Below are 23,798 nucleotides of genomic sequence, written 5' to 3'. Positions count from 1 at the left end.
TCTCACAGCCTCATTTTAATTTAACCATCCCTTTTAAGGCCTTATCTGCAAACACAGACACATTTTGAGGTACAAGAGTTGGGAATTCAACATATGAACTTAAGGGGATGAAATTCAGCCTATAACCAACTGGATTCATTTTGTGGTGTTTGCAGTCATATCTGATAAAAGCCTCTTCTTATAGGGGAAGTCTGATCAACTATAACATACCCTTTTTTAAAAAAATTATTTATTTATTGGCTGTGCTGGGTCTTGGGTGCTGTGCGCAGGCTTTTTTTAGTTGTGGCGAGTGGGGGCTACTCTCTAGTTGTCTTGTGCAGGCTTCTTATTGCCGTGGCTTCTCTTGCCGCAAAGCACAGGCTGTAGGATGCGGGGTTTCAGTAGTTGTGGCGTGTGGGCTCAGTAGTTGCAGCTCAAAGGCTCCAGAGCTTAGGTTCCTTAGTTGTGGCCCACCAGCGTAGTTTCTCTGAGACATGTGCGATCTTCCTAGACCAGGGATCGAACCCATGTCCTTTGCGTTGCAAGGCAGAGTCTTAACCACTGGACCACCAGGGAAGGCCCACAACATACTCTTAACAGGGAACCAGGGTTGGGCTGGATGTTTCCAAAATCTTCTAGAAGAAAAAATTAGGAGAAAATCTACACAACCTTGGGTTTGGGGATGGGTTTCTAGATACAACACTAAAAGCATAATTCCCCCCACCCCAAAATTTTAATAAACTGGATTTTATTCCATTTTAAAACTTTGCTCTGGGAATAACACTGTTAAGACAATAAAAATACAAATTACCCACTGGAGAAAATATTTTAAATCACATATCAGATAAAAGACCTGTGTTCAAAATACACAGTGAAAAAACTCTTAAAACTTAACAGTTTTTTTTAAACAAACAAAATATATGAACAGGCACCTCACCACAGAAGATATACAGATGGCAAAAAGCACATGAAAATATATATATTTATGTACAACTTCTAGACATTTACCCAACTGATTCATGTCTATATGAAAACCTATACGTGAATGTTTATAATAGATGTATTAACAATCACCTGGAAGCAACCAAGATGTCCTTCATAGGTGAATGGATGGTGGTCCATCCATAAAATGGAATAATGCACAAAAATATGAAGGAATGAGCTATGAAGACACAAAAGCATGGATGAATCTTAAATGTACATAACTAAGTGAAAAACCAGGCTGTTTGATTCCGTTTATATGACAATCTGAAAAAGAGGCAGTAAAAAGATTAATGGTTACCCGAGGACTGAGGGAGCAGAAAGATTGATGACACACAAGGGATATTTTAGGGCAATGAAACTCCTCATGGTGGACACGTGACATTAAGTGTGTGTCAAAATCCATGGAAAGTTATAGCCCAAAGAGTGAACTTTAATGTATGCAAATTTTAAAAAGCATTTAGAGGACTTCCCTGGTGGTCCAGTGGTTAAGACTCGGCACTCCCAATGCAGGGGGCACAGGTTAGATCCCTGGTCACGGAATTAAGATCCTGCATGCTGCAGAGTGTAACAAAAAAAAAAAAAATTTTTTTTTTCATTTAGTAAGTTAGGGCATCCCAAGATGAATCAGAATGTGACCCACCAAAATCAAACTGTATTACAAATGTATGAAATAACCTCAGTGAAAGGGATGAGGGGGAGAGATGCTGACCTGACTAAACTGGGAAATAGTGGAGACTATATGAGAAGGCACATGCAATGCTCTGTCAGCTGAAAGGGCCCAGAAGCAAGGATACCCCAGTAGCAATGGGCACATCCAGGTCTTGGTTTCTAACATCATTCTCCGAGAAAAGAAACCAAAGCTCCTGGGAGAAACAGCTGATTCTAGGGGTGGGCTGAGCCTGGCCCGTGTTGTAGTACCAGGAATAAGACAGTGAAATACACATACAATCTGAGCCACAAAATAAATAATGTCGTGTTGAGTTATAAAACAAAGTATAAAAGAAAAGATCCATGAGTCCATACCTATACAAGTGATTGAATAAGCCAAGAGAGGAGAAGAAGTATGTCTCCCATACAGAAGAACCCCAAATAATTTAAGTAGAGCATGACTCTCCACCTTGAAGTGACATCCTTCCAAAGAGGGCAGTATGCGGGGGTGGGTAGCATTCCATTCCACTGTATAGACAGACCACAATCTGTCTCTCCATTCGCCAGTAGATGGATATTTAGATTGTTTCCAGTTTTTGGCTTCTGTGCATTGTGCTGCTATAAACCTTCATTTGCAGGTCTTTTTTAAAAATTTATTTTATTGACGTATAGTTGACAACGTTGTTAATTTCTGCTATTCAGCATAGGGGTTCAGTTATACATACACAGATTCTTCTTCATATTCTTTTCCATTATGGTTTATCACAGGATAGTATAGTTCCCTGTGCTATATACAGTAGGACCTGGTTGTTTATCCATTCTATACATGACAGTTTGCATCTGCTAATCCCAAACCCCCAAGCCATCCCTCCCCCCACCCCCACCTTCCCGTTGGCAACAAGTCTGTCGTGTATGTCTGTGAGTCTGTTCCTGTTTCTTAGGTGAGTTCATTTGTATCATATTTTAAATTCATATTTTGATATGCTTAGATCACATATAAGTGATACCATATGATACTTGCCTTTCTCTTTCTGACTTACTTCACTTTGTATGATAATCTCTACATCCATCCATGTTGGTGCATATGGCATTATTTCATGATTTTTTATTGCTGAGTAGTACCACATCTTCTTTATGTATTCATCTGTCAGTGGATTCATGTCCACTGAATCCATATCTCTTGGGTAAAGATATACCTAAGAGTGGGACAGGTGTCATTTGAAAAGTGTTTTGTCTGTTCAGCTTTTCATGAAACTGTCAAACAGTATTCCCTAATGGTTGTACCATTTTATGTTCCCATCAGTGCTGTCAGGGAATCCATTCTTTTACCATGTAGAGAAACACCAGGTTGTTGATCCAGAGGACAAAAGAGCAGCCCAAGTAAATCAGTCTTGTGACTGCCTTGGTTTATGTCTAGTTACCACGCAGCACTACAGTTTTGCAGCCTAACAGGAGCTATGCTTGAAGATGTATTCAGTTACAGCATCAGTCACTCTTCCACCAGGCTGGGGACACTCTTGTTCACTCATGGGTTGTTGTTGGTTTTTTTCCAATGAGGATATACTTTTATCATTCTAGCAGAGCTTATAATGTATATGAGACTAGAGCACACATATATATACATCTATCTCTCACACACACACACACACACAGAAACATACACAGTAGCTTGGAGCACCTTTGGGTAAAGCAAACTCTGGAGAACATCCAGCTCATTCATGGTGACCTATTAAGAATATCTTCTAATCTATCTGATTCCCATCCCCCACATCCTGAGAAAAGGATTTAAAACTCAACTTTTAATTTCAGAACAGTTTTAAGTTTGCAGAAAAGTTGGAAGACAGTATGGAGTTCCCTCTTACCTTGCACCCAGCGTCCCCTATTGCTGTCATTTGTCACCACTGAAGAACTAATGTTGATCCATTACTATTAGCTAATTCAGATTTCCTTACTTTTCACCGAAAGTGCCTTCTCCATCCCGAGATCCCATACTGCATCTAGTCCCTGGATCTCCAATCTGTGACAGTTTCTCAGGCTTTCCTTGTTGTTGATGACCTTGACCATTTTGAAGAGTCAGGTATTTTCAGAACGTCCTTCAATTTAGGTTTGCCTGGAGTTTCTCTCATAGTCAGACTGGTTACAGGTTTTGCAGAGGAAGACCACAGAGGCTAAGTGCCATTCTGGTCACATCATATAAAGGGGCCATGCTATCAGCCTGATTCTCCCCTGCTGGTGATGACCTTGACCACCTGACTGAGGTCATGTCCATCAGTTTTCCCCACCGTAAAGTACTATCTCCCAGCCCCGCATTAGTCCTCTTTGGAAGGAAACCACCAAGCAGAGCCCACACTCAAGGGTGGGAGTTCCCTTTAAGGAGAAGCTTGTCCAGGTGATTGTCTCTTTTCCTCACTTATTTAACCCATTATTTATATTAGTGTAAACTTGTTGATATTTATTTTATACTTTAGGTTACAACGCAAGTCTATATGATTTACATTCTTGCTCAGATTGTTCCAGTTTTGACTACGGGAAGCCCTTTCCTTTGGCTTCTGTGTCCCTCTGACAAACCCCATGGTGTGTGTGTGTGTCTGTGTGTGTGTGTGTGTCTGTGTGTGTGTGTGCGCGCGCATGTGTGTGTGTTCGCATGCATGTGTTTAGCCCTTCCTTACTCTCTGGCACTAGAAGATGGTCCTGGCTCACCTCCTGTATTTCCCACCCCAGCCCTGAAATCAGCCATTTCTCCAAGGAGCCTGGGCTCCTTGTTCTGGGCAGAGATCTTAGAAATCAAGTTCTCACACTGGATGTGCTCATTGCTGGGGGGACCATCCTTGCTTCTAAGCCCTCTCAGCTGACAGAGCCAGCGAACTTATATGCAGATACTAACCTCTGTGGGCTTCCCAGGCGGCTTAGTGGTAAAGAATACCCGGGTTCGACCCCTGGGTCGGGAAGATTCCCTGGAGGAGGAAATGGCAGCCCACTCCAGTATTCTTGCCTGGAGAATTCCATGGACAGAGGAGGCTGGTGGGCTGCTGTCCGTGTGGTTACAAAGAGTCAGATCTGACTGAGCGACTAAGCCCTGCCACTGCCCCTAAGCTATGTCTATGTGCATATCTAGAAACGTTTCTGTTTCTGCCTGTCTGCTGTAGGCTCGTCTGTAACCTCCCACTACAGCAGAGAGAAATCCGGCTCCCATGATCTACTGACTTAATTGCTCAATGCCATTGCGCACATATAGTGTGATTTCAGAATTGTTAACCTGAGCCCTTGTAGGGAACAGCTTTACCGACTAGAGCACAGTGTTACGCATGGTTCCTTTTGCCTTTTTTTTTTCACAGACTCCAGTCCTTTCCATAATTACTTAGGTCAGCATCTTTTCTCCCATCCCAAGCTCTTTTTCTGGCCTGGGTCTCCCCTTCTCCCGCCACTAAGCCTGGCCTGTGGGGCTCAGGCAGTGGTGTCCTCTGTGGGGATCAGTTCATGCCTCAGTGAGTCTCAGTGGTCCCCTCTGCCATCACTGGACTGAGTGAACCCCCACACACATACCCCAAAACAGCCCAACTGAATCCTCCTGACCCACCTGCCAAGCTCTGCAGCCTCGGGGTGGACCCAGCCCCAGGCCCAGCTCCCGTCAGTCTTGGCTCCTGCCTGAGGACCACTGTGCACCCCCCCAGGACTGTGAAGCAGGAGCCGGCCGCTCTGGGCGCTGGCCAAGCTGTCCAGCCATGCTGCTGGTCCGCCTGGTAACGGGGGCCTTCTCAGGTTACTCGGAGGATCACTTTGCCTTAGAAACTCCAGCTGTCACCTCCAATGCATCAGTAACCGATGCCAAGGCGCTGAGCAGCAGAGGGCTGGCAATAAGCAAGTGTCCCCAGGTGTCCCACCAGCGCTGTGCTCCGTCACCGCAGCCATTGCCGTCACCAGGGAGGAAGGTGAGCAGACCTGGAGGGAGGTGCGGTACCCAAGATTCTGGGACAGGTACCCTGGGATGCCTCCCCTGGTAAGCCCTGTCGGGAGCCTGGATTGCTGTTTCCAGGTGAAGGGGAAGGAGGGGAGCTCTGCATGCGTGGGAAAGGGCTGAGGTCAACCTGCAGGGCTGAGGACGCACTGGAGGGCTGGACACCCGAGGGGTTCGAGTGCCCGCAGCCTCTTTGGCTCTGTGGCTCCCCAGGTTGGGTGCAGACAGGTTAGGAGCACGCTGCTCTGGCCTCTGATCCGCAGCCCTGCCACAGGTCGCTGGTCAGAACCGGTATGCACATGGAAGGGGAGCAGGTGCCTGGCCCCCGATCAGTTTCCAGCCAGCCCCTCTTTGATTGTGCATGAGCTGACTGCTTGACTCACGGGGCAAGAACTGATCTCAGGCCCCTCCAAGACCCAGGGATGCCCCCACCCCACCTGGGCCCAGTGGACCCAGGAGTCCCACGCTGCCGCCTTGTGACAAGCTAAGTGTCCCTGAGGCTCCATGGCAGCACCACTGCCTGGCAGAGGAGGACCAGGGCCCCCACGTGGGCCTCAGGGTGTGGCAGCCCCACCCTACCCAGTGTGAGGAGTTCTCACACCCAGCCCTCTGGTGGCGGGTGACAGGTCCCGCTGGATGTCACTCGAGGACTTTCCTCCTCAATCCATGATACTCTTGGGGGCCCCCTCCCTGCCCCCAACTCCAAGAGTGTCTTGGGAGAGGCCAGCTCCTGGGAGACGGCGCCAACAGGAGCACGACACCCATCGGGTGGGTGGGAGGGCTGTCTAAACATCTTCAGAAGGCTGAGGGGGACCAAAACCAGGGCCTTCAAAATCCAGCCCCCAGAGGTTCTTCTAAGCCTTAGAACTACGGACTCTCCCCCAGAAAACAAAGCCTTTACATCATGTCTTACCTACAGTTTCAGACGCCATCCACGGATCCCTGCTCTCATCAGACATATGGAAAAATATACACATAGACTGTTCCATCCAGGACAGTCACCCTTACCACCCCTGATGCGTTTGTGTCTCCAGCCCACGCCACCATCTGCTTTCGGAGAACAGAGCCACCTCCCCTCCCCCGAGCCTGTCCTAAAGCCAGGAACCCAGAGACCACCACCCACCCACCCCCCACCCCCCCCACAAAGCAGCCATATCATGGCTCCTCAACAAGGTCAATTCAAAGAGCAAATAACCCCCGAAGTCTGCAGGAGTTCGTGAACTCCTAACTACCAAGGGGAAGTCCTTTTGTCACATCGAAGCTGGTGAATTTCAGGCACAGCTCAATCCAGGAGGTCAGGCGATATCCTAAGAACCGATCGTCCGCATAGAGGCAGAGGAAGACTAGCGGCTCAGACTGGCACACGCGTTGAGTCTGAGCCGCGTGCCGCCCTGCGGGCAAGGCCGCAAGGAGTCCCCCGTGACCTCTCTCTCCTCCAGCTGCACGGCCACCACTGCCATGCCGGCCACCAACCAGGGATGGCCGGAGGACTTCGGCTTCCGGCTGGCGGGCTCGGGTCCCTGCTTTGTCCTGGATGTGGTGGAAGGGAGCAGTGCGCACGCCGGAGGTTTGCGGCCCGGGGACCAGATCCTGGAGGTGGAGGGGCTGGCCGTGGGCGGCCTGAGCCGCGAGCGCCTAGTGCGCCTGGCTCGGCGCTGCCCGCGCGTGCCGCCCAGCCTGGGCGTGCTCCCCGGCCCCATCGGCTGCCCCCGCGCGGGATCCGGCTGCGAGCCGCTGATCACAGCCTTGCGGAGCCCGCGCTCAAGCCGCAGCCTCTATCTGGGCCGCGAGTTGCTACGCCTGGCCGGCCGCAAGCGCCCCGACGCCGTGCACCGAGAGCGTAGGCGCAAGGCCCAGGAGTTCAGCCGCAAGGTAGGGCGCGCAGGGCGGAGCAGGGCCGGATGGGACAGGGCGGTCTGGGGTGAGGCTCTGGGGGCGGTGTTCTGGGGTGCTGGGCACTGTGGGCCCGGAGCATCAGGAGTCGGGCAGTCACTCCTCAGGCCAGGAGTGGGAGCCTGGATCTAAGGAAACTTCTAACGAAAGATTTATCAGAAATATAGTGATGCTCAAGCTTCCAGTCCTGTCCTTAATTTTCGTAATTTTTGTTTGCTTGATTTGTGGGAGTTGCTTTTCTTTTTCTTTTTTTAATTGAGGTAATACAGATATACAGTAAAACACATTCATTAAGTGTACAGTTTAATGAACTTCACATAGGCATACACCCTTGTAACCACCAGCCTGATCAAAATGTAGATGAATAGAATACAGACAATAATAGTAGAATGCAGAACATATAATGATTCCTTCAACCCAGAAGGTTCTCTCCATCTCAACATGAAGCTCCAAGATTCCCCGTAGAAGAAGAGAGCCTAGAAGATTGTGCATTAACTCTTAAGTACTAGTGGAGGGGAGAGGGGGGTGGTGCTGGGAAGCAATCCCTGCATTTTCAGTGGATATTCATTGCCCAGAACTAATCACACCACTGCTCCCAAAGGATACTGGGAAATGTAGTCCTGTGTGTGTCCAGGAAGGTGGGAAGACCTAGAAACATTGGTGAGCCCTAGTGCTTATATGCAGGGTACATCATGAGAAACGCTGGCCGGGAAGAAGCACAAGCTGGAATCAGGATTGCCAGGAGAAATGTCAATAACCTCAGATATGCAGATGACTCCACCCTTATGGCGGAAAGTGAAGAGGAACTAAAAAGCCTCTTGATGAAAGTGAAAGAGGAGAGTGGAAAAGTTGGCTTAAAGCTCAACATTCAGAAAACTAAGATCATGGCTTCTGGTCCCATCACTTCATGGGAAACAGATGGGGAAACAGTGGAAACAGTGGCTGACTTTATTTTGGGGGGCTCTAAAATCACCGCAGATGGTGATTGCAGCCATGAAATTAAAAGACGCTTACTCCTTGGAAGGGAAGTTATGACCAACCTAGATAGCATATTAAAAAGCAGAGACATTACTTTGCCCACAAAGGTCCATCTAGTCAAGGCTATGGTTTTCCCAGTGGTCATGTAGGGATGTGAGAGTTGGACTGTGAAGAAAGCTGAGTGCTGAAAAATTGATGCTTTTGAACTGTGGTGTTGGAGAAGAGTCTTGAGAGTCCCTTGGACTGCAAGGAGATCCAACCAGTACATCCTGAAGGAGATCAGTCCTGGGTGTTCTTTGGAAGGACTAATGATGAAACTGAAACTCTAATACTTTGGTCACCTCATGCGAAGAGTTGACTCATTGGAAAAGACCCTGATGCTGGGAGGGATTGGGGGCAGGAAAAGGGGACGACAGAGGATGAGATGGCTGGATGGCATTACCGACTCAATGGACATGAGTTTGAGTAAACTCTGGGAGTTTGTGATGGACAGGGAGGCCTGGAGTGCTGCGATTCATGGGGTCACAATGAGTCCGACACGACTGAGCAACTGAACTGAACGGAGTGCCTTAATCTGTTCCAGCTGCCATAACCGAACTACCATAGACTGGGTGGCTTATAAGCAACAGGAATTTCTCTCTCACAGCTCTGGAGGCAGGAGATTTGAGAACAGGGTGCCAGCATGCTTGAGTGAGGGCCTGCTTTGGGTTGCAAACTTCTGGTTTTGTCCTCACGTGGTGAAAAGGGCAAGGGATCTCTTTGGGGCTCTTTTATTTTTTTTTATTTTTATTTTTTTTCAAAAAAAAGTTTTTTTTAATGTGGACCATTTTATTTTTAAGTCTTTACTGAATTTACAATATTGTTTCTGTTTTATGTTTTGGTTCTTTGGCTAAGATACATGTGAGATGCCTTAGCTCCCCAACTAGGGATCAAGTCTGCACCCTCTGCATTGGAAGATGAGGTCTTAACCACTGGACTGCCAGCAAATCCCTGAGGCTCTTTTATAAGGGCACTAATTCCATTCATGAGACCTCCACCCTCATAACCCAATCACCTCCCAAAGGCCCAACCTCCTAATACCATCATCACCTGGGGCATTAGATTTTCAACACATGAATTTTGGAGACGGGAGGACACAAACATTCATACCATAGCAACTGGTAAAGTCTGCTGTGATCCCAGGTGACTCACTGTAGACCCAAAAGTCTGCCCCAGACTCCATCCAGTCCCTGGGGAGTCAGAAGAGAGGAGGTCAGAGCCCCGAGATGGGCAGAGTGGACTTGGTGAGGAAGCAAAATCAGGGTTGTGACCTAGGGAGGAATCTGACCAGCTTCCCAGGTCTGCTTTGGCGCGTTTTCTGACAAGGGGGAACAGGGAGTGGTGGATTCTGGTTAGAGCTCACCAAGCAGCTCCACAAATCCCCAGAAAAGACCACCTCAGGAAGATCAAGGGCAGCCGTGGAGCCCCCCCCACCGGCTTCTGACAATCAGCTCTCAGGTTCTCGCCAGCACTCTCCCTGCCCCAGTTTTTCCTCCTTGCAGAGCCTGATATTTAATAGAAAATCCATTAGTGTCCCATGATGGTGCCTCATGCTTCGATGTAGGTTGAGAGTGTCTGGGTAATAGCTGAACCAAAACCGCACTGTGGTGGGGCCCCAGGAGGGAGGAGCTATTTTTTCCTCTTTCTTACATAAAACATCTTTCCAGAGAGCCATGTTCTCCTTTGAATCGAGGCTGCAGCTGGCTTTGGCTTCAAAGCCATGAACCTTCCTGGGCCTGGTGGGTTGGAAGGAGGAGGTGACTGCTACTGCAGCCTGCCCCACGCACCTTGAGAACGGCCGGCCGCCTGCAGCGCTCTGGTTCAGCTCTGTAAACGCCCCCGGAGTGCACCAGGCCCTGTGCTTGGCCCAGACAGGAGTAAGATGTCAGGTCGCGTCTCGGGCCGTCTCGTCTGCTGAAGGAGATCTGGGGTGCAGGTGATCGGGCTCAGGCGTGCACAGAACGTGGCCTCGGCCCGGGTGCCCTCGAAGCCACCTGCTAATACGTGCTCACCCTCTGTGACGTCACCCCCTCTGCAAAGCCTTTCCTAATCCACCCGTGCTGCCTTTTAGGAAGCAGTTGTGTATACAGTTCTGAAGTTCAGGGGCAAACCGTGGGCTGGAGATCACCATCAAGGGCCGTCTGGGGTCCTCGGCGAGAGCAGCGGCATCAGGGAGCGCTTGTGGCAAGGGGTGGGTGGGATTGCAGCGGGTCAGCGCCATTGTATGAAAATAGCCAGGATCCACAGCTCTGGAGAGAAAGAAGAGTCTGATAGGGTTGTGGAGTCAAGGGAGGAGTTTACTGGTGTATTTATAGGCGGGAAGAGAGGTGAACAATTTGTATGAGCCGAAGGGAAGGAGGCAACAGAGTCACTGAAATCCATGCACTTTGCCGTTGTTGCTTAGGGCCCTCTGACCAGCAAGGACTGGGGAAACAGCTGTGCACAGGACCAGGAGGGGAGTCTGCTGTCCCGCCGTTGTGGGAAACAAAATAAGCACGTGGACAAAGCAATGTTGTTCAGCCGCTCAGTTGTGTCCGACTCTTTGTGACCCCATGGACTGCAGCACGCCAGGCTTCCCTGTCCTTCACTATCTCCCAGAGTTTGCTCAAACTCACGTCCATTGAGTCAATGGACAATTCAATAAGCTAGCTATTTCAGATGATGATCACTGAACGGAAGAAATAAACAGGGAGATGAGAGAGTCATGGGGGCCACTTGATCAGAGTGGTGAGGAAAGTCTCCCTGAGGAGGGAACTTTCAAGCTGAGAGCTGAGTGACAAGTAGGTGGCAGGAAGGGAAGGTGGGGGGGACTCTGGTGACTCGGTGGCCTTGTGGGTTGGCCTTGCCCAGGAAGGGGGCCGGCTCTTCATCATCTGAGAGTAGGGGTTGGAGGGGAAAGAGGCGGGGCATGTTGATACATTTGGAGGTGAGTGGAAGGGGTAATAAACGCCCCGGCTCTGACTGAAGTTGGGACCAACATGGGTCTGAGAGAGATGCTGGGCCATCTCCCGGGCTCATTCAGCCGCCCAGCCTCCCACCCCCACTTCAGGGTCAGCTCAGGATGTCGGCACCCAGAGGCACCCCCAGACCCTTGACTAACAAGGCAGGGAATCTGCTGGAGTGTGGACAGACAGTGGTTAACTGCTCCATCTAAAAAAGTAACAATGCCAGACAGAAAAGCCCACATAATATAAGATTTCAGTCATGAGAGATATTCAGTATAAGCAAATCCAAAGAAGCTGAAAAATAGATTAGTGGTTTCCCGGGGCTGGGGAACCGGGGAATGAGGAGTGACTGCTGAGTGGGAGCAGGGTTTCCATTTGGGAGGATGAGAATGTCCTGAAACTGGAGAGTGGTGATGTTTATACCACATGGCGAATGTACTTAATGCCACTGACCTGTACATATTAAAATGGTTGCAGTGATAAATTTTATCTTCAGTTCAGTTCAGTCGTTCAGTCGTATCTGACTGCGACCCCATGGACTGGAGTACACCAGGCTTCCCTGTCCATCACCAACTCCCGGAGCTTGCTGAAACTCATGTCCATTGAGTCGGTGATGCCATCCAACCATCTCATCCTCTGTCGTCCCCTTCTCCTCCTGCCTTCAATCTTTCTGAGCATCAGGGTCTTTTCCAATGAGTCAGTTCTTCCCATCAGGTGGCCAGACTATTGGAGTTTAAGCTTCAGCAGAAGTCCTTCCAAAGAATATTCAGGACTGATTTCCTTTAAGATTGACTGGTTGGATCTCCTTGCAGTCCAAGGGGCTCTCAAGAGTCTTCTCCAACACCACAGTTCAAAAACATCAATTCTTTGGCCGTCAACTTTCTTTATAGTCCAACTCTCACATCCATACATGACTACTGGAAAAACCATAGCTTTGACTAGACGGACCTTTGTTGGCACATAAAATTTATGTTATGTGCATTTTTACAACAGTTAAAAAATAAAGAGGGAAAGGGAACAATGAAAACATGCATGCCTTTTCCTGACTATATAAGTCATATAAGCTCACTGCCTAAAAAATAAATAGGAAACCTAGGGACTTCCCTGGTGGTCCAATGGTTAAGACTCCAAGCTTCCATGCAGGGGGCACAGGTTCGATCACTGGTCAGGGAACTAAGATATCATATGCCAAGTGGCCAAATTAAAAAAAAAGGAAACCGCTGACATGAAAATAATCAAAATCACTGTAAACTTCAGTGCATATTCCTTATGCAGACATATGTATAATTATCTCTGATAAAAATGTAACACTGTGTGTTCCATTTGAAACCTTGCCTCTCATAAACATTTTCCATTATTTTATAACAGCTCTATCAAGATATATTCACATACCATACAATTCATTCATTTAAAGTGTGTTCAATGGTTTTTAGTATATTCACGGAGCTGTGCAACCATTACCACAATTTTAGAACATTTTCATCATACCTAGAATGGCTTCCCAGGTGGTGCTAGTGGTAAAGAATCCGCCTGCCAATGAAGGAGACACAGACAAGGGTTTGATCCCTGCGTCGGAAAGATCCCTTGGGGTAGGAAATGGCACCCACTCCAGTACTCTTGTCTGGAAAATTCCACAGGCAGAAGAGCCTGGCAGGCAGTCCATGGGGCTGCAAAGAGTCGGACACAACTGAGCATAATCATAATTACCCCAGAAAGAAGGCCTGCACTCATTAGCGATCACTTCTCCTACCATGGTCTTTAAATAAAGACCTACAGCATCATTCTCTCTGACCAAATGGGACCACACTGCGTCAAACCTTAGACACTGTCAATTGCAAGGTGCACTTGTTTTATTTACCACTAAGAAAAATTCTAGCCACCTAACCCATGACACGTGCTTCCTCATCTTCTTGTCACTTAATTTGTAGTTGGTGATAGAGGGCTTTTAGACTTATTTGGACATATTTAGCAATGTATGTAACTCTGTGGAAGTAACAATATGAGACCTATGACCAAATTCATACGTGCACAAGAATAACAGCTAGCCACAGGACTCAAGGTGATCTCAGAGATGCTAAAATTTAAAATACAGGAACTTCCCCCAGCGGTCCAGTGGCTAAGACTCCACCTTCCAATGCAAGGGGTGTGAGTTTGATCCCTGGTCAGGGAATTAAAACCTGACCACATGCCCCATGGTTTGGCCAAAAAAAAAAAGTGCTCACCCTGGAATCAATCGTACCCAATATTGCAGAGTATGGAGTGAACTTGGCTACGAAACAACAGAAGTTGACTCTACTCACTTAGGCAGAAAAGGAATTTGGGGGAGGAACAGTTCAAAGGGTCAGCACTGGGAGACCTCCTCTTGTCCAGTTGCTAAGTCATGTCCAGCTCTTTATGATCCCATGAGCTGCAGCATGCCATGACTCCCTGTCCTTCACTGTCTTCTGGAGTTTGCTCAGACTCTTGTCCATCGAGTTGGTGATGTCGTCCAACCATCTCATTCTCTCTCGCCCCCTTCTCCTCGGCTTAGAAACAAGAAAGAATGTGCAGCCTAGAGCACAACTGTCCTAAGCAGCCTTCAGGATGAGTCTGCTCAGGGCGAACTACAGGGCTATGTCACAACCCTGCATCAGCTCCATGCCTCCACATCTCTGAACCATTCCTTCAAGAACCAAAGCTCTGGGCAACAGCCTCCAATTGCCCGAGGCTGCACCATTAGGACCAGGGTCTTGCCTCCCACGTGGCTGGGGACTTCCTTCCATCTTGGCTGCATAGCCAAGGAAGGACAAATATCCCCCAAGTGGATGTGCTACAGTTGTTTAGCCCATAATGTCAGATATTTATACTACTTCCAACATCTCAGTATCATAAACCAGGCAAGGGTGAACGTCTTCACTCATACGTCATTGTGCGATTGTCAGGACACATCGAGATATGTTCCCAGGTGCAAGATCTTGGGGGTAAAATGACAGGTGCATTTTTAGGCTTTGGACACTGTCACTGAGGTGCCCGCGTCCAGTGGTCGCACAGGATCCTCTGAGTGGATGTGCTGTGTTGCTCATCAGCCAGTTTGTACAGAAAGGTGAAGAAAACAAAGGCCCGGAGGGAGCATTAAGGGAGTCAGAATGTACAGCGAGGCGTGCTCCGGCACTTTCTCGTGGCGCCAGACGGTCTCTGTGTGATCTCTCCGCTCACAGTGTGGTGGAAGGGAGTAGAGTATTACAACAATAGCAACTAGCAATTACCGAGCGCCTGGCACGTGTTTAAGCTCACGGATGGATTCCTTTGATCCTCACAATAGTCAGTAGATGGGCCGTCTCTGGGTCTGGGTCCTGACCCTATGGCCTTGGCCAGGTCACCTTACCTCCAGCGGCCTCAGTTCCCTTAGATATAGAAATGAAGACGCTGGCCTGGCCCGCCTCATGGGGCCTGCTGTGGGGTCTGACGGGGTCTGGGTAAGGAGTGCGCAGGGGGACCAAGGCGGCATTGCCACATCTGCTGTCCTGAGGGAGGAAGGGAGAGGGGGGACTGATTCCCCAGCATTCTGCCCCAGTGCCCTCGTGGCCACTCATCAGACCCTTCCCCGCAGGTGGACGAGGTCTTGGGGGACCAGCCGACCGCCAAGGAGCAGGTGTTCGCTGCTCTGAAGCAGTTCGCGGCAGAGCAACGGGTGGACGAGCTGGTGTGGGCGCTCACCCTGGCGCTGCCCCCCGAGGCCCGCGAGCCCCTCCTGGAGAACCTCAGGTACTCGTTTGGGGTCGGGATGGGCGGTCAGGGGTGTCCGTTCTCCCACCTCCACCCCAGGTGCTGCTGCTGCTGCGTGGTCAGCCCTTGAGCTGGACCCCAAACCCCCGTTGCCCCAAAACCAGGGTTTTGGGTCAGTGACCCCAAAGGCTGACCCTGGAAAGGGCAGCTGTTGGTGCTGCCGCTGCCAGGGTGAGAAGGAAGGGCTGCTAACTGCTGGCCTGGGACGGGCTGCAGAGAAGATCCGCCTCTTGCTGGCCTGCTCTGTCCCAAACCCAGAGCGCAGAAGCCTCCAGCTCTTCACTGAGAGGGAATAATGGCACAGTTCGAGGACTGTGCTGGGCCCATCCTGATCCCCGGTACCCCACCCCTGCCCCCCGAATCCTATAAACAATGTGCTCGCTCTGCCCTTTGATAATGCCAGCTGGGTGCCAAGAACCTCACCAGGGCCTACTTTCTCACTGAATCCCACCAGTACTATCATCATCCCCATTCCAGAGGCAGACTGTGGCTCAGAGAGGTTAAGGGACTGTCCCAAAGTCACACAGCACATGAGTAGCATTCACAAGAACATGAACCAATTGACTGAGCACTTTTTTGCTCAGCTTTGGACTCTAAATTCATCCTTCAGGGGGAAAAAAAAAAACTTCTGGTAGGTCCTGTGACACCTGAAATGGCCTGGGAATCTCCCCACCCCCCTGACCTCCACCCCCATCCTGCCCCGCGCTGCAGGGCTTTGATCAGACCTCCCTGGGCCTGAGTGGAGTGTTCCCCGCACATATACTAGGGGGCTGGCTCTGCAGCCTCTCCAGGGCGGGCGGCGGCTCCCCCAGCCCGCCCCTCCCCCTCCTGGGCTCAGCCCGTCCCCTCCCCTCGCTGCCATTCACCCCGCGGCCTGCCCCTCCCTCTGGGCCTGGCCAATGTCAGGGACCGGGCTGGCCACCCCCACTCCCCAAGCCGGGTGCCGCGCCTCCGCTCTGCAGCGGAGCACAGAGGGCCACCGAAAGAGGCCACCATGAGCTGCCTGGGGTGAGTTAGGGGTCTGCCCCTTGCTGGGAAAATCCGGAGAGGAAAAAAGAAAAAAAAAGTTATATCTAGAAACAAATTTGCAGAGATGATGCGCTGGGGCAGAAGGGCTCCCTGGGGAGGTGATGGGCCGGCAGCCCCGACCCTTCGCATCAGAGCTGGGCCAGGGGCCCGGCGGCCAGGCTGTCCCCGGGGAAGTTGGCACGCGAGTCTGACGGCTCTCAGCAGCCGGAGGCCCTCTCGGTCCGCCTCATCGGTCCTCCCTTCGGCGCTGCCCGGGCTTCCGTCCTCGCCGCCTCTGCCGGGCCAGCCGGTCTGCCTCCTGGGACAGCCCCTGTGCCTGCCTTTCCCGTCCACGGCTCGTCCCGAGCTGCCGGCAGCGGGTCAGGAAGAGCGGGGGGAGCGGAGGAGGCGCCCCCTTGGGCGTGCTCGATTGAGAGCCTGGGAAGCAGGAACGCTGGACACCTGGGGATGCCCGGTCCCCGCAGCGTCCCCGGGGGGCCGCTGGGGGAAGATGAAACAGCAGCCTCTGTTGTCAGCGCGTGTCAAGTGCGACAGGAAAATTGGGGAGGCTGCCGGAGGAGGAGGGGGCGGCGCCCAGCTGGGCTCTGCAGGGAGAGGGGTCCCCTGGCAGCGTGGCTTCCGCCCCCATCCCCCAACTCCCCACCTCCACCACCAGGCTCCAGGGGCTGATGTACTGGGTTCTAGGGATGAAGTGGTGATCCCCACGCAGCCCCTTCCCGAGAGAGCTCAGAATAGCACAGACTCAGTTTTCTGTGGTTCTGAGAGCTGAGCGCCAGCCGAAGGGCAGCACCGGGTAGTCAGGGCAGGCTGCCCAGAGGAGGCGGCAGTCCCAGGGCTGCAGAGCGGCCAGTGGGGTGCAGCCGTGTGTCCTGTGGAGGAGGGAAGACGGCTCATCCGGGCCAGGCATCCAGCTACAGAGGGGAACCTCGGAATGCCCAGGTGAGGGTGCTGCCTTGTAGAACCCAACCTCAGGTACCAACCGTGCCTAGCTGTGAGTCACCCCGCCTTGGCAGGGGGTTGTGAAGGGCTCTGGCCCTGGGACCCTGCAACTGAGGGGAATGAAGTGAGACAACCTGGACACCTGGGAACGCACGGGGTAAAGATACATGTGGGCAGGTGCGTGGGCACGCTTGACTGAGGCTGGAAACCGCTTCTGTCACCGTGCAGCTTCTGAGGGTGGTCCAGGGGCCAAAGCAGAGGACTTGGGGAGAAAGAAGGAGCAGTGAGACCATGAAGCTGGGTCAAGCCAGAGCAGTAGCCACTAGCCACATGTCACTCTTTAAAATGAAACTTAAGAATATAAAATGCAATTTAAAATTCAGCTTCACAGTCTCACCAGCCACACGGCAAGTATGGAGTGGCCCTCTCTGGCTGGTGGCCACCCTGCAAGACAGCGCACACAGGGAGCATGTCCATCCGCAACTTGCATCAATCTTGGCCATCGTGGCCTCTTCATCTTAGTGTGGCCGCGAGGGTGAGATTTGGGTCAGTGGCAGCGATGGAAGTAGAGGGTCTTATCTTTCTTTATGACGGCAGTTACTCTTGTGGCTCAGAGCCTGATTTGGATCTGTCCCCAAAGGGATACCAGTTTGATGAAGTGATAAAAATGACTTTCTAATTAGGACAGGCCAGGGAGTTTGGAAAGTGAGACGCGGTTGAAAGGGAACAGGCAAGTGAAGTGGGCTTCGTGCCCTGCTAGTGTTTCAGGAAACAGGCAAAGAAGGGAAGGATCAGGGGGAGAGCAGGGGAGAGGGCAGCCACGGAGGTGGTTGGGGAAGCTGGGTTCTGAGTCTTGGCAGACTGTGCTTGACCCCCCAGTCCACTCACGGGCTCTGTGACCTTGAGCAGATTCACTAACCTCAACAGTTTATCCATAAAACGGGGTCGATCATTTCCATGTGTTCCCAGCAGGATTCTTGGTGGGAAAGCATGTAAATAGACTCTGCCAACTGCCAGCATCCAAGAGATTCATTGAGAAACTGGGGTTTAGGGTTTGAGCACCTCTTTCACCCTCCTCTGCTTTAATGACAAATGTCAGAGACAACATCACACAAAGTTATTTGGAAAGTCAGAAGCAGTGCCAGGCATCCAGCACATGCTCGATGAAACTGGTTTACCCCAGGGAAGGTCTCTTTCTCCCTAGAGAGGTCTCTCAACCACAGCACGATCAACATTCAGAGCTTGGTGATTCTCTGTTGTTGGGAGCTCTCCTGCACTTAGCTTACAGCCTCCCTGGCCTCCTCCCACCAGATGCCATAGCACACCCCCCTCTCGCTTGTCATTTTATGACAACCAAAACTCTCCCCAGAGAGTGCCGAATATCCTCTGAGGGGTAAAGTCACCCCTGATTGAGAAGCCCTGCCCGAGTGTGATCTGCCCTTTGGCGGTGCCCTCCTGCTGGGGCAGATGCTTCAGCAAAGGCCAGTCCGGCCCACCCGTGCTGCCTGGGTCAGAGGCACAGCTCTGAGGTGGCCCCATGGCAGCGTGTGCACGGCTGGCTGTGTCCGGATTCAAGCAGGAGCATCTTCTCCGTGGTCACATCTCCAGTGCCCACAGACATGTGGAGTCGTCACCGTCCTCGGGCGGGCCTGGTTCCAGGTGCTGGGCCGTCACAGCCAGCGCATGACCCCCGGGAAGGGCTCTGTCTTGACGGGACGGTGAGTGCCCTCGGCCCGTGGACGCAGGGAGCTGCGCTCACTGTGAGCAGGGCTGAGGCCAGGCCCCGGGGGACCCCAAGTGAGGACAGGCTCTGGCTTCCTGCTGCTCCAGGGGAGAACTTCAGCCCCATGAGGTCACACCAGGCGGAGGGGGGCGCTCATTGGGGCCGGGCTTGGGGACCAAAGTGTGCTGGGCAGCATGGCCTGGATGGAGCAGGGAGACTGACCGTCGGATCTGCAGGGGCCTCCTTGTGACAGGCACAGGAGCCCACAGGAGGACCATGAAGGGTGCTCCCCACAAGACTGAGATGGAGGCTGAGTCCCCAGGGGCTCCTGCCTCTGCTGTTCCAGCCTGTTTGGGTGGTGACTGCCTCCTGGTGGGAGAGAGCCTCGTGATGACCCCCACACCCCGGGCAGTGGTCCTGAGAAGCCCCTCCCCAGGATGCCCTGGGCGGCTCCAGCATCTACCCTTTGGTCCTCAGAACTCAGATTCTCACCCTTTCAACCTGAAGCTAGGGCTCATGACCATGCAGTGGGGTCCCTGGGGTCTGCTCCTGCTCAGATCCCAGAGAGTGGCAGGCCCAGAAGCGACCTGATGCCTCTTTCTTCTTAGCTCCGTCTCCTCCCTTGCTGGTCCTCCCCTCTCCTTTCCAGTAGAACACATGCATCCCGGGGAGACCCCCTATTCCCCCACCATCACCCTCACCTGCCCCCTCCTCACTTGCCCCCAGGTCTCATTAACTCTACCTCCTGTGTTTTAGAAACTGGCTGCTTGTCCCATCCCAACATCCTTCACTGTGCCCCTCCCAGCATCACCCCACCCCTGGTGTACCAAAACCTTCAGAGTCCCTTCACCTCCTCTTAAATCCTTAGACCCTCCCATGGCTCCTCTCTGTTCTCAAGAGTGTAGGCTGAACTTTGCCAACGGCATTCAAGGCCTCCCTCTCTAGCCTCTTCTTTGGAGCTTCCCCCGGGGTGAGTAGGGAAGGCCGCTCTGGCTGACACCGGCTGAATCCTTGAGTCTCAGCGTAAAGGCCACCTCCTCCAGAAAGCCTTCCCAGACTCTACATAAGGCAATCGGAGCTTCCTCTGAACTGTCGGGATCGGTCTCGCTGCCGGTGCTGGGGACTCTCCGGGGCGCCGCAGCCCGAGGGACCAGACGCGAGGCGCCTGGGGAAGGGCTCTTGGACGGGGGCCAAAGGAGGCTGAGGGGCAGCTCGAACGGCCCTAGCTCGCGAGGAGCGGACGGGAGAGTTCCCGGAGGGGCGGGGCGGGGCGGGGCCACCCGAGAGGGGCGGGCGCGGGGCCGCGGGCCCAGTCCGCTCGGGAGGGGCTGAGCGCGCTCGCCCGGCAGAGGCGCGTGGAGTCGCCGCGCCCTCGCTCCGCTCCGGGCTCCGCACCCCCGGGCCATCGGCACCTAGCGCGCCGCCGTCGCCGTCTCCAGATGGGGAAGGACCAGGGCTTCTCTCGGCACTTTCGGTAGTTTCCCCGAACCGCGCGTACCGAACCCGCGGGAACCGCGCGCCCTGGTGCGACGGACCCGCCTCCGGCTGCCTTGAAAAGGGGTGGGGCTCGGGCACCGAGGGGCTTCCCTGCTCTGGGTGCGCACCCAGCAAGTCAGCCTGACTGGGGGCAGGGGCTTGGGAGGGTGGACGTAAACCCGAAGGGTATTAAAGAGGGGGTTCCCCGCGGTGGGCACTTGCCTGCCGCCCTAGGGGTCGGGATGCGGGGTGGGGACCAAGAATGGGATTGAAAAGTCCTCTTTCCTTCGTGTGACTGGACAGATCCAGGGAGCTAGACAGAGAGCGAGGTAGAGACGGTGATGGAGAGAGAGGGCCTTGTGGGAGCCCCCGATGGGAATCTGGACTTGGATTTGGACCCAGCCCCCTAAGGGAACAGACCAGCTCTTGAGTGCAAGGTCACTGGATGGCCTTCCAAAGAGCCCCGTGGCCACAGAGAAGCCTGCTGGCACAGCAGGGACCTGGGAGTCTAAGGACAGCGGTAGCCAGGCTGTCGGTTCAAAGGGGCGTCCATCCATCAGCCACAGTGGTCCATGAGGCCCCACTGCACCTAGATCTGCCGGGGCTGTCGGCTCAGAGCAGACCCAGGGCTGGAGTACGTGGGCCAGACTGAGGCACACTCAGGGCCAACACCAGCCGGAAGGGCGTCTGGCACACCAGGCGGGCTAAGCTTCCATCTCAGCCCCACGGACACCGAGGAGGGCAGAGGGCACCCAACCTTCTCCCGCCTGGGCAGTTGGTGACTCACCCTGGTTCCCACTGTGGGGGTGAGGGAGGCCCTTTCTCATTACTGCTAGAGGGTTGGACCTAGGGGCTGGGGCTGTTGGGCTGATACGTTCTGGAGCCTGAGGCCGGAGCCCAAAGGGTAAAGCAGATGCTTTTGTGCCTGTCATCTCTGCTTTGCTTGGGCAGGAGACAGGCGGGGACCGTGCAGGCCAGCAGACGGAGACGTCTGGCTCTGCATACCTTGGAGGACCATCCAGGGAACGTGGCTAAGGCCCTGGATTTTCGGAAATCACTGGGGTGGGCACGATGAGTGTATCGAGTGATGGCTCTCCTGGCAGAGCTGAGCAGGCCATCATTGTCTCCCGCTTGCCTGGAACATCCCAATCTGGACCAGAGCTCACGGGGTGGGGTGGGGGCGGGGGTGCACCCTCCTCCCCAGGGACGCACATCCCTTCCCTCCCACCAGGCAGCCACCTGGCCTTATTAAACCTACCCACAGAGATCAAGGGAACTAAGTGGGGGCCACCAGGCGACCTCAGAGGGATTGGATGTCCGCTGGCTGCAAGGCCACTGCTCCCTGCCCTCCCCCATGCCCTTGGCGCTGGCTCCTGGTCCAGAGAATAGGGAAAGGAGCCTTGGGATGCAGCCAGGGAGGCCTCACTAGCAAGCAGAACTTCAAGGGCCCTCGATGGAGCCCCGTGACAGTGCGGAGGCCAGAGCCCAGGTTCCACCTCAGCCGTGGGCAGCCGCATAACCCTGGAGTGTGACGGACCCCCTCTGAGCCTGAGAATCCTCTGCTAGGGGCCAGGGAGTCCCCAGGATGTTGACCGCTGCCCTTACTCAGAGGTGTGGGGGGGTCCGCTGCTGGACCACCCTGTCTGCTGCGTCACTGAGTCCTAACTCTGTGCTCAGCCCTGGCCGGTCACCGTGGCTCACCCCCGAGCTACAGACCCAGTCCTCCAAGAGCTTCCAGCCTTGTAGAGGAGACCCAGGGGCCCCGCGGAAACGTCCCAGGGTGTGGACGAGCCTCCCCGAGGCCTCTCGTCACTTCCAGGTCTGAGAATAGGAACCACAGTGCCTTCAGCTTTGAAGCCCAGCGCCTGGCTGGCACTCATAGCAGGGACTTCCTAAAACATGTTGGACTAAACTGGGGGAAGGCCAGGGTTGGGTGTCCAAGGGCGAACCCTGGTCAGCTAAGGGAGCAGAGTGTGCTGGGGCGGGGGGCACAGGCTGGGCCAAAGGGTAGGAGCCGGACTGGATGCCGTGGTCCCCACCCACACTGGGGGTGCTGGTGGGAGACCCAGTGCAGGACTGGGAGCCTCATGAGGGTCTAGGCGAAGTCTGACCCCAGCGCGGATGGCGGCTCGGTTTTCTCCAGCAGAGTTTTCTCCTGAACCAGGCGGGGAGAAGGTGGGTGGGGGGGACCCCTGGCTGAGGTTTGGCCTGGCTGGTGTGAGGGCATGAGAGGAGGGAGTCCGGGGAAGCCAGAGACGGGAAGACAAAGGCAAGAGGAGGAACAGGTTCACGGAAGGGCTTAGAGGGCACTGAGGCCAGAGTAATGGGGACCTGGGGAAGGAGGCTTTCCCGAAGTGGAGCGAGCTGGGCGCTGCGGCCCTCGTGTGACCCCGGCCCACTAGGGCACAAGTCCAGGCCCCGAGGGGGACACTGATGCCCCGGGCCACTGCTGGGCGGAGGAGCACGCCCAATGCGGCGCCCGCGAAGTTTGCCGGGGTCGGGGCGCGACCAGGGGGCGCGCCCCGATTCTGTGGTCCTCGCCCGCCCGCAGGATCTTCATCCCCAAGAAGCACCGAGCGCGCTTCGACGAGGTGGTGTCTCAGGGTCTGCTGGGCAAGCTGTGCCGCGCGCGGCGGACGCAGGGCGCGCAGCGGCTGCGCCGGAGCCGCAGCGAGGAGCGGCCAGAGCGCCTCCTGGTGTCCACGCGCGCCAGCGCCGCCCCGCGCCGCCCCGACGAGCCGCCCCCGCGCAAGGCCGCCTCTTTGCTGGGCGGCCGCGCGGGCTCCGGGGGCGCGCGCAGGTACCCGGGACGGGCTGCGGACGCCTCTCCGTCGGTGGGCTCAGGAATGGAGACCCGGGCCGAGGGCGCGGGGGCGAACCGGGGGCACCTGGGGGTTGGGGTCCAGGAGAGGTTAAGGGGAGTGGGACGCGGGCCCTTGCCATCCCATGCTCCCCGCGGGCTCCTCTCCCCAGAGAAAGGCACGCTGAGCGGCCCCACCCCGCCCCTTCTTTCTCCCCAGGACAGTCCGAGTCTACAAGGGCAACAAGAGCTTCGGCTTCACACTGCGTGGCCATGGACCTGTCTGGATCGAGTCTGTCCTGCCTGGTGAGGGGTGGGTGGGTTGTCCAGAATGGGGTGAAGGAGCCTGTGAGGTCGATGGTCAGCAGCTGCTTCCCTCTTCAGGTCCCAACCTTGAGGAGCCTGTGTCCTCTAAGTGTCCCAGCAGCCGACCCAGGTCACCCATCTTCCCCAGTCCGGGCAAACCCCCTCCAAGTGCAGGGTCACCTTTGAGCCAGATCCTCCATTCAGACCTTTCCTGCGCCCACAGGGAGGACCCTGGGCCCTGCCTGAGACTGCAGCAGCCAGCACAGAGCCGGCGCCTGCCCTGATCGGGCCCCAGACCACCCTCTCTGCGCCCACTGTCCACTGAGAACTGGGCATTTG

At 54.0% G+C, this 23,798-nt stretch overlaps 1 protein-coding gene across 3 annotated transcripts in view; it reads left to right on the top strand.

Moving 5' to 3' along the window:
• Positions 1-7,018: 7,018 nt before the first annotated feature.
• Positions 7,019-23,798, top strand: part of GRID2IP (Grid2 interacting protein) — a 32,334-nt gene continuing 15,554 nt past the window's right edge. Inside the window, exons 1-4 of one of the 3 annotated variants that reach the window (XM_061153703.1) lie at positions 7,019-7,438; positions 15,011-15,165; positions 22,905-23,153; positions 23,374-23,459. In XM_061153703.1, coding sequence (XP_061009686.1) covers positions 7,025-7,438; positions 15,011-15,165; positions 22,905-23,153; positions 23,374-23,459 — 904 coding nt within the window. In that variant the 5' untranslated portion in view covers positions 7,019-7,024. Of the gene's footprint in view, positions 7,439-15,010; positions 15,166-16,180; positions 16,195-20,316; positions 20,352-22,904; positions 23,154-23,373; positions 23,460-23,798 lie in introns of those variants that run through there. The other 2 variants (XM_061153702.1, XM_061153701.1) reach the window with 2 other exon arrangements.

The sequence above is a fragment of the Dama dama genome, chromosome 10 (assembly GCF_033118175.1).
Source record: "Dama dama isolate Ldn47 chromosome 10, ASM3311817v1, whole genome shotgun sequence".
Lineage (NCBI taxonomy): Eukaryota > Metazoa > Chordata > Mammalia > Artiodactyla > Cervidae > Dama > Dama dama.
Note: the sequence above shows the minus strand (reverse complement) of the source record. Positions and strands in the feature narration are given on the sequence as shown.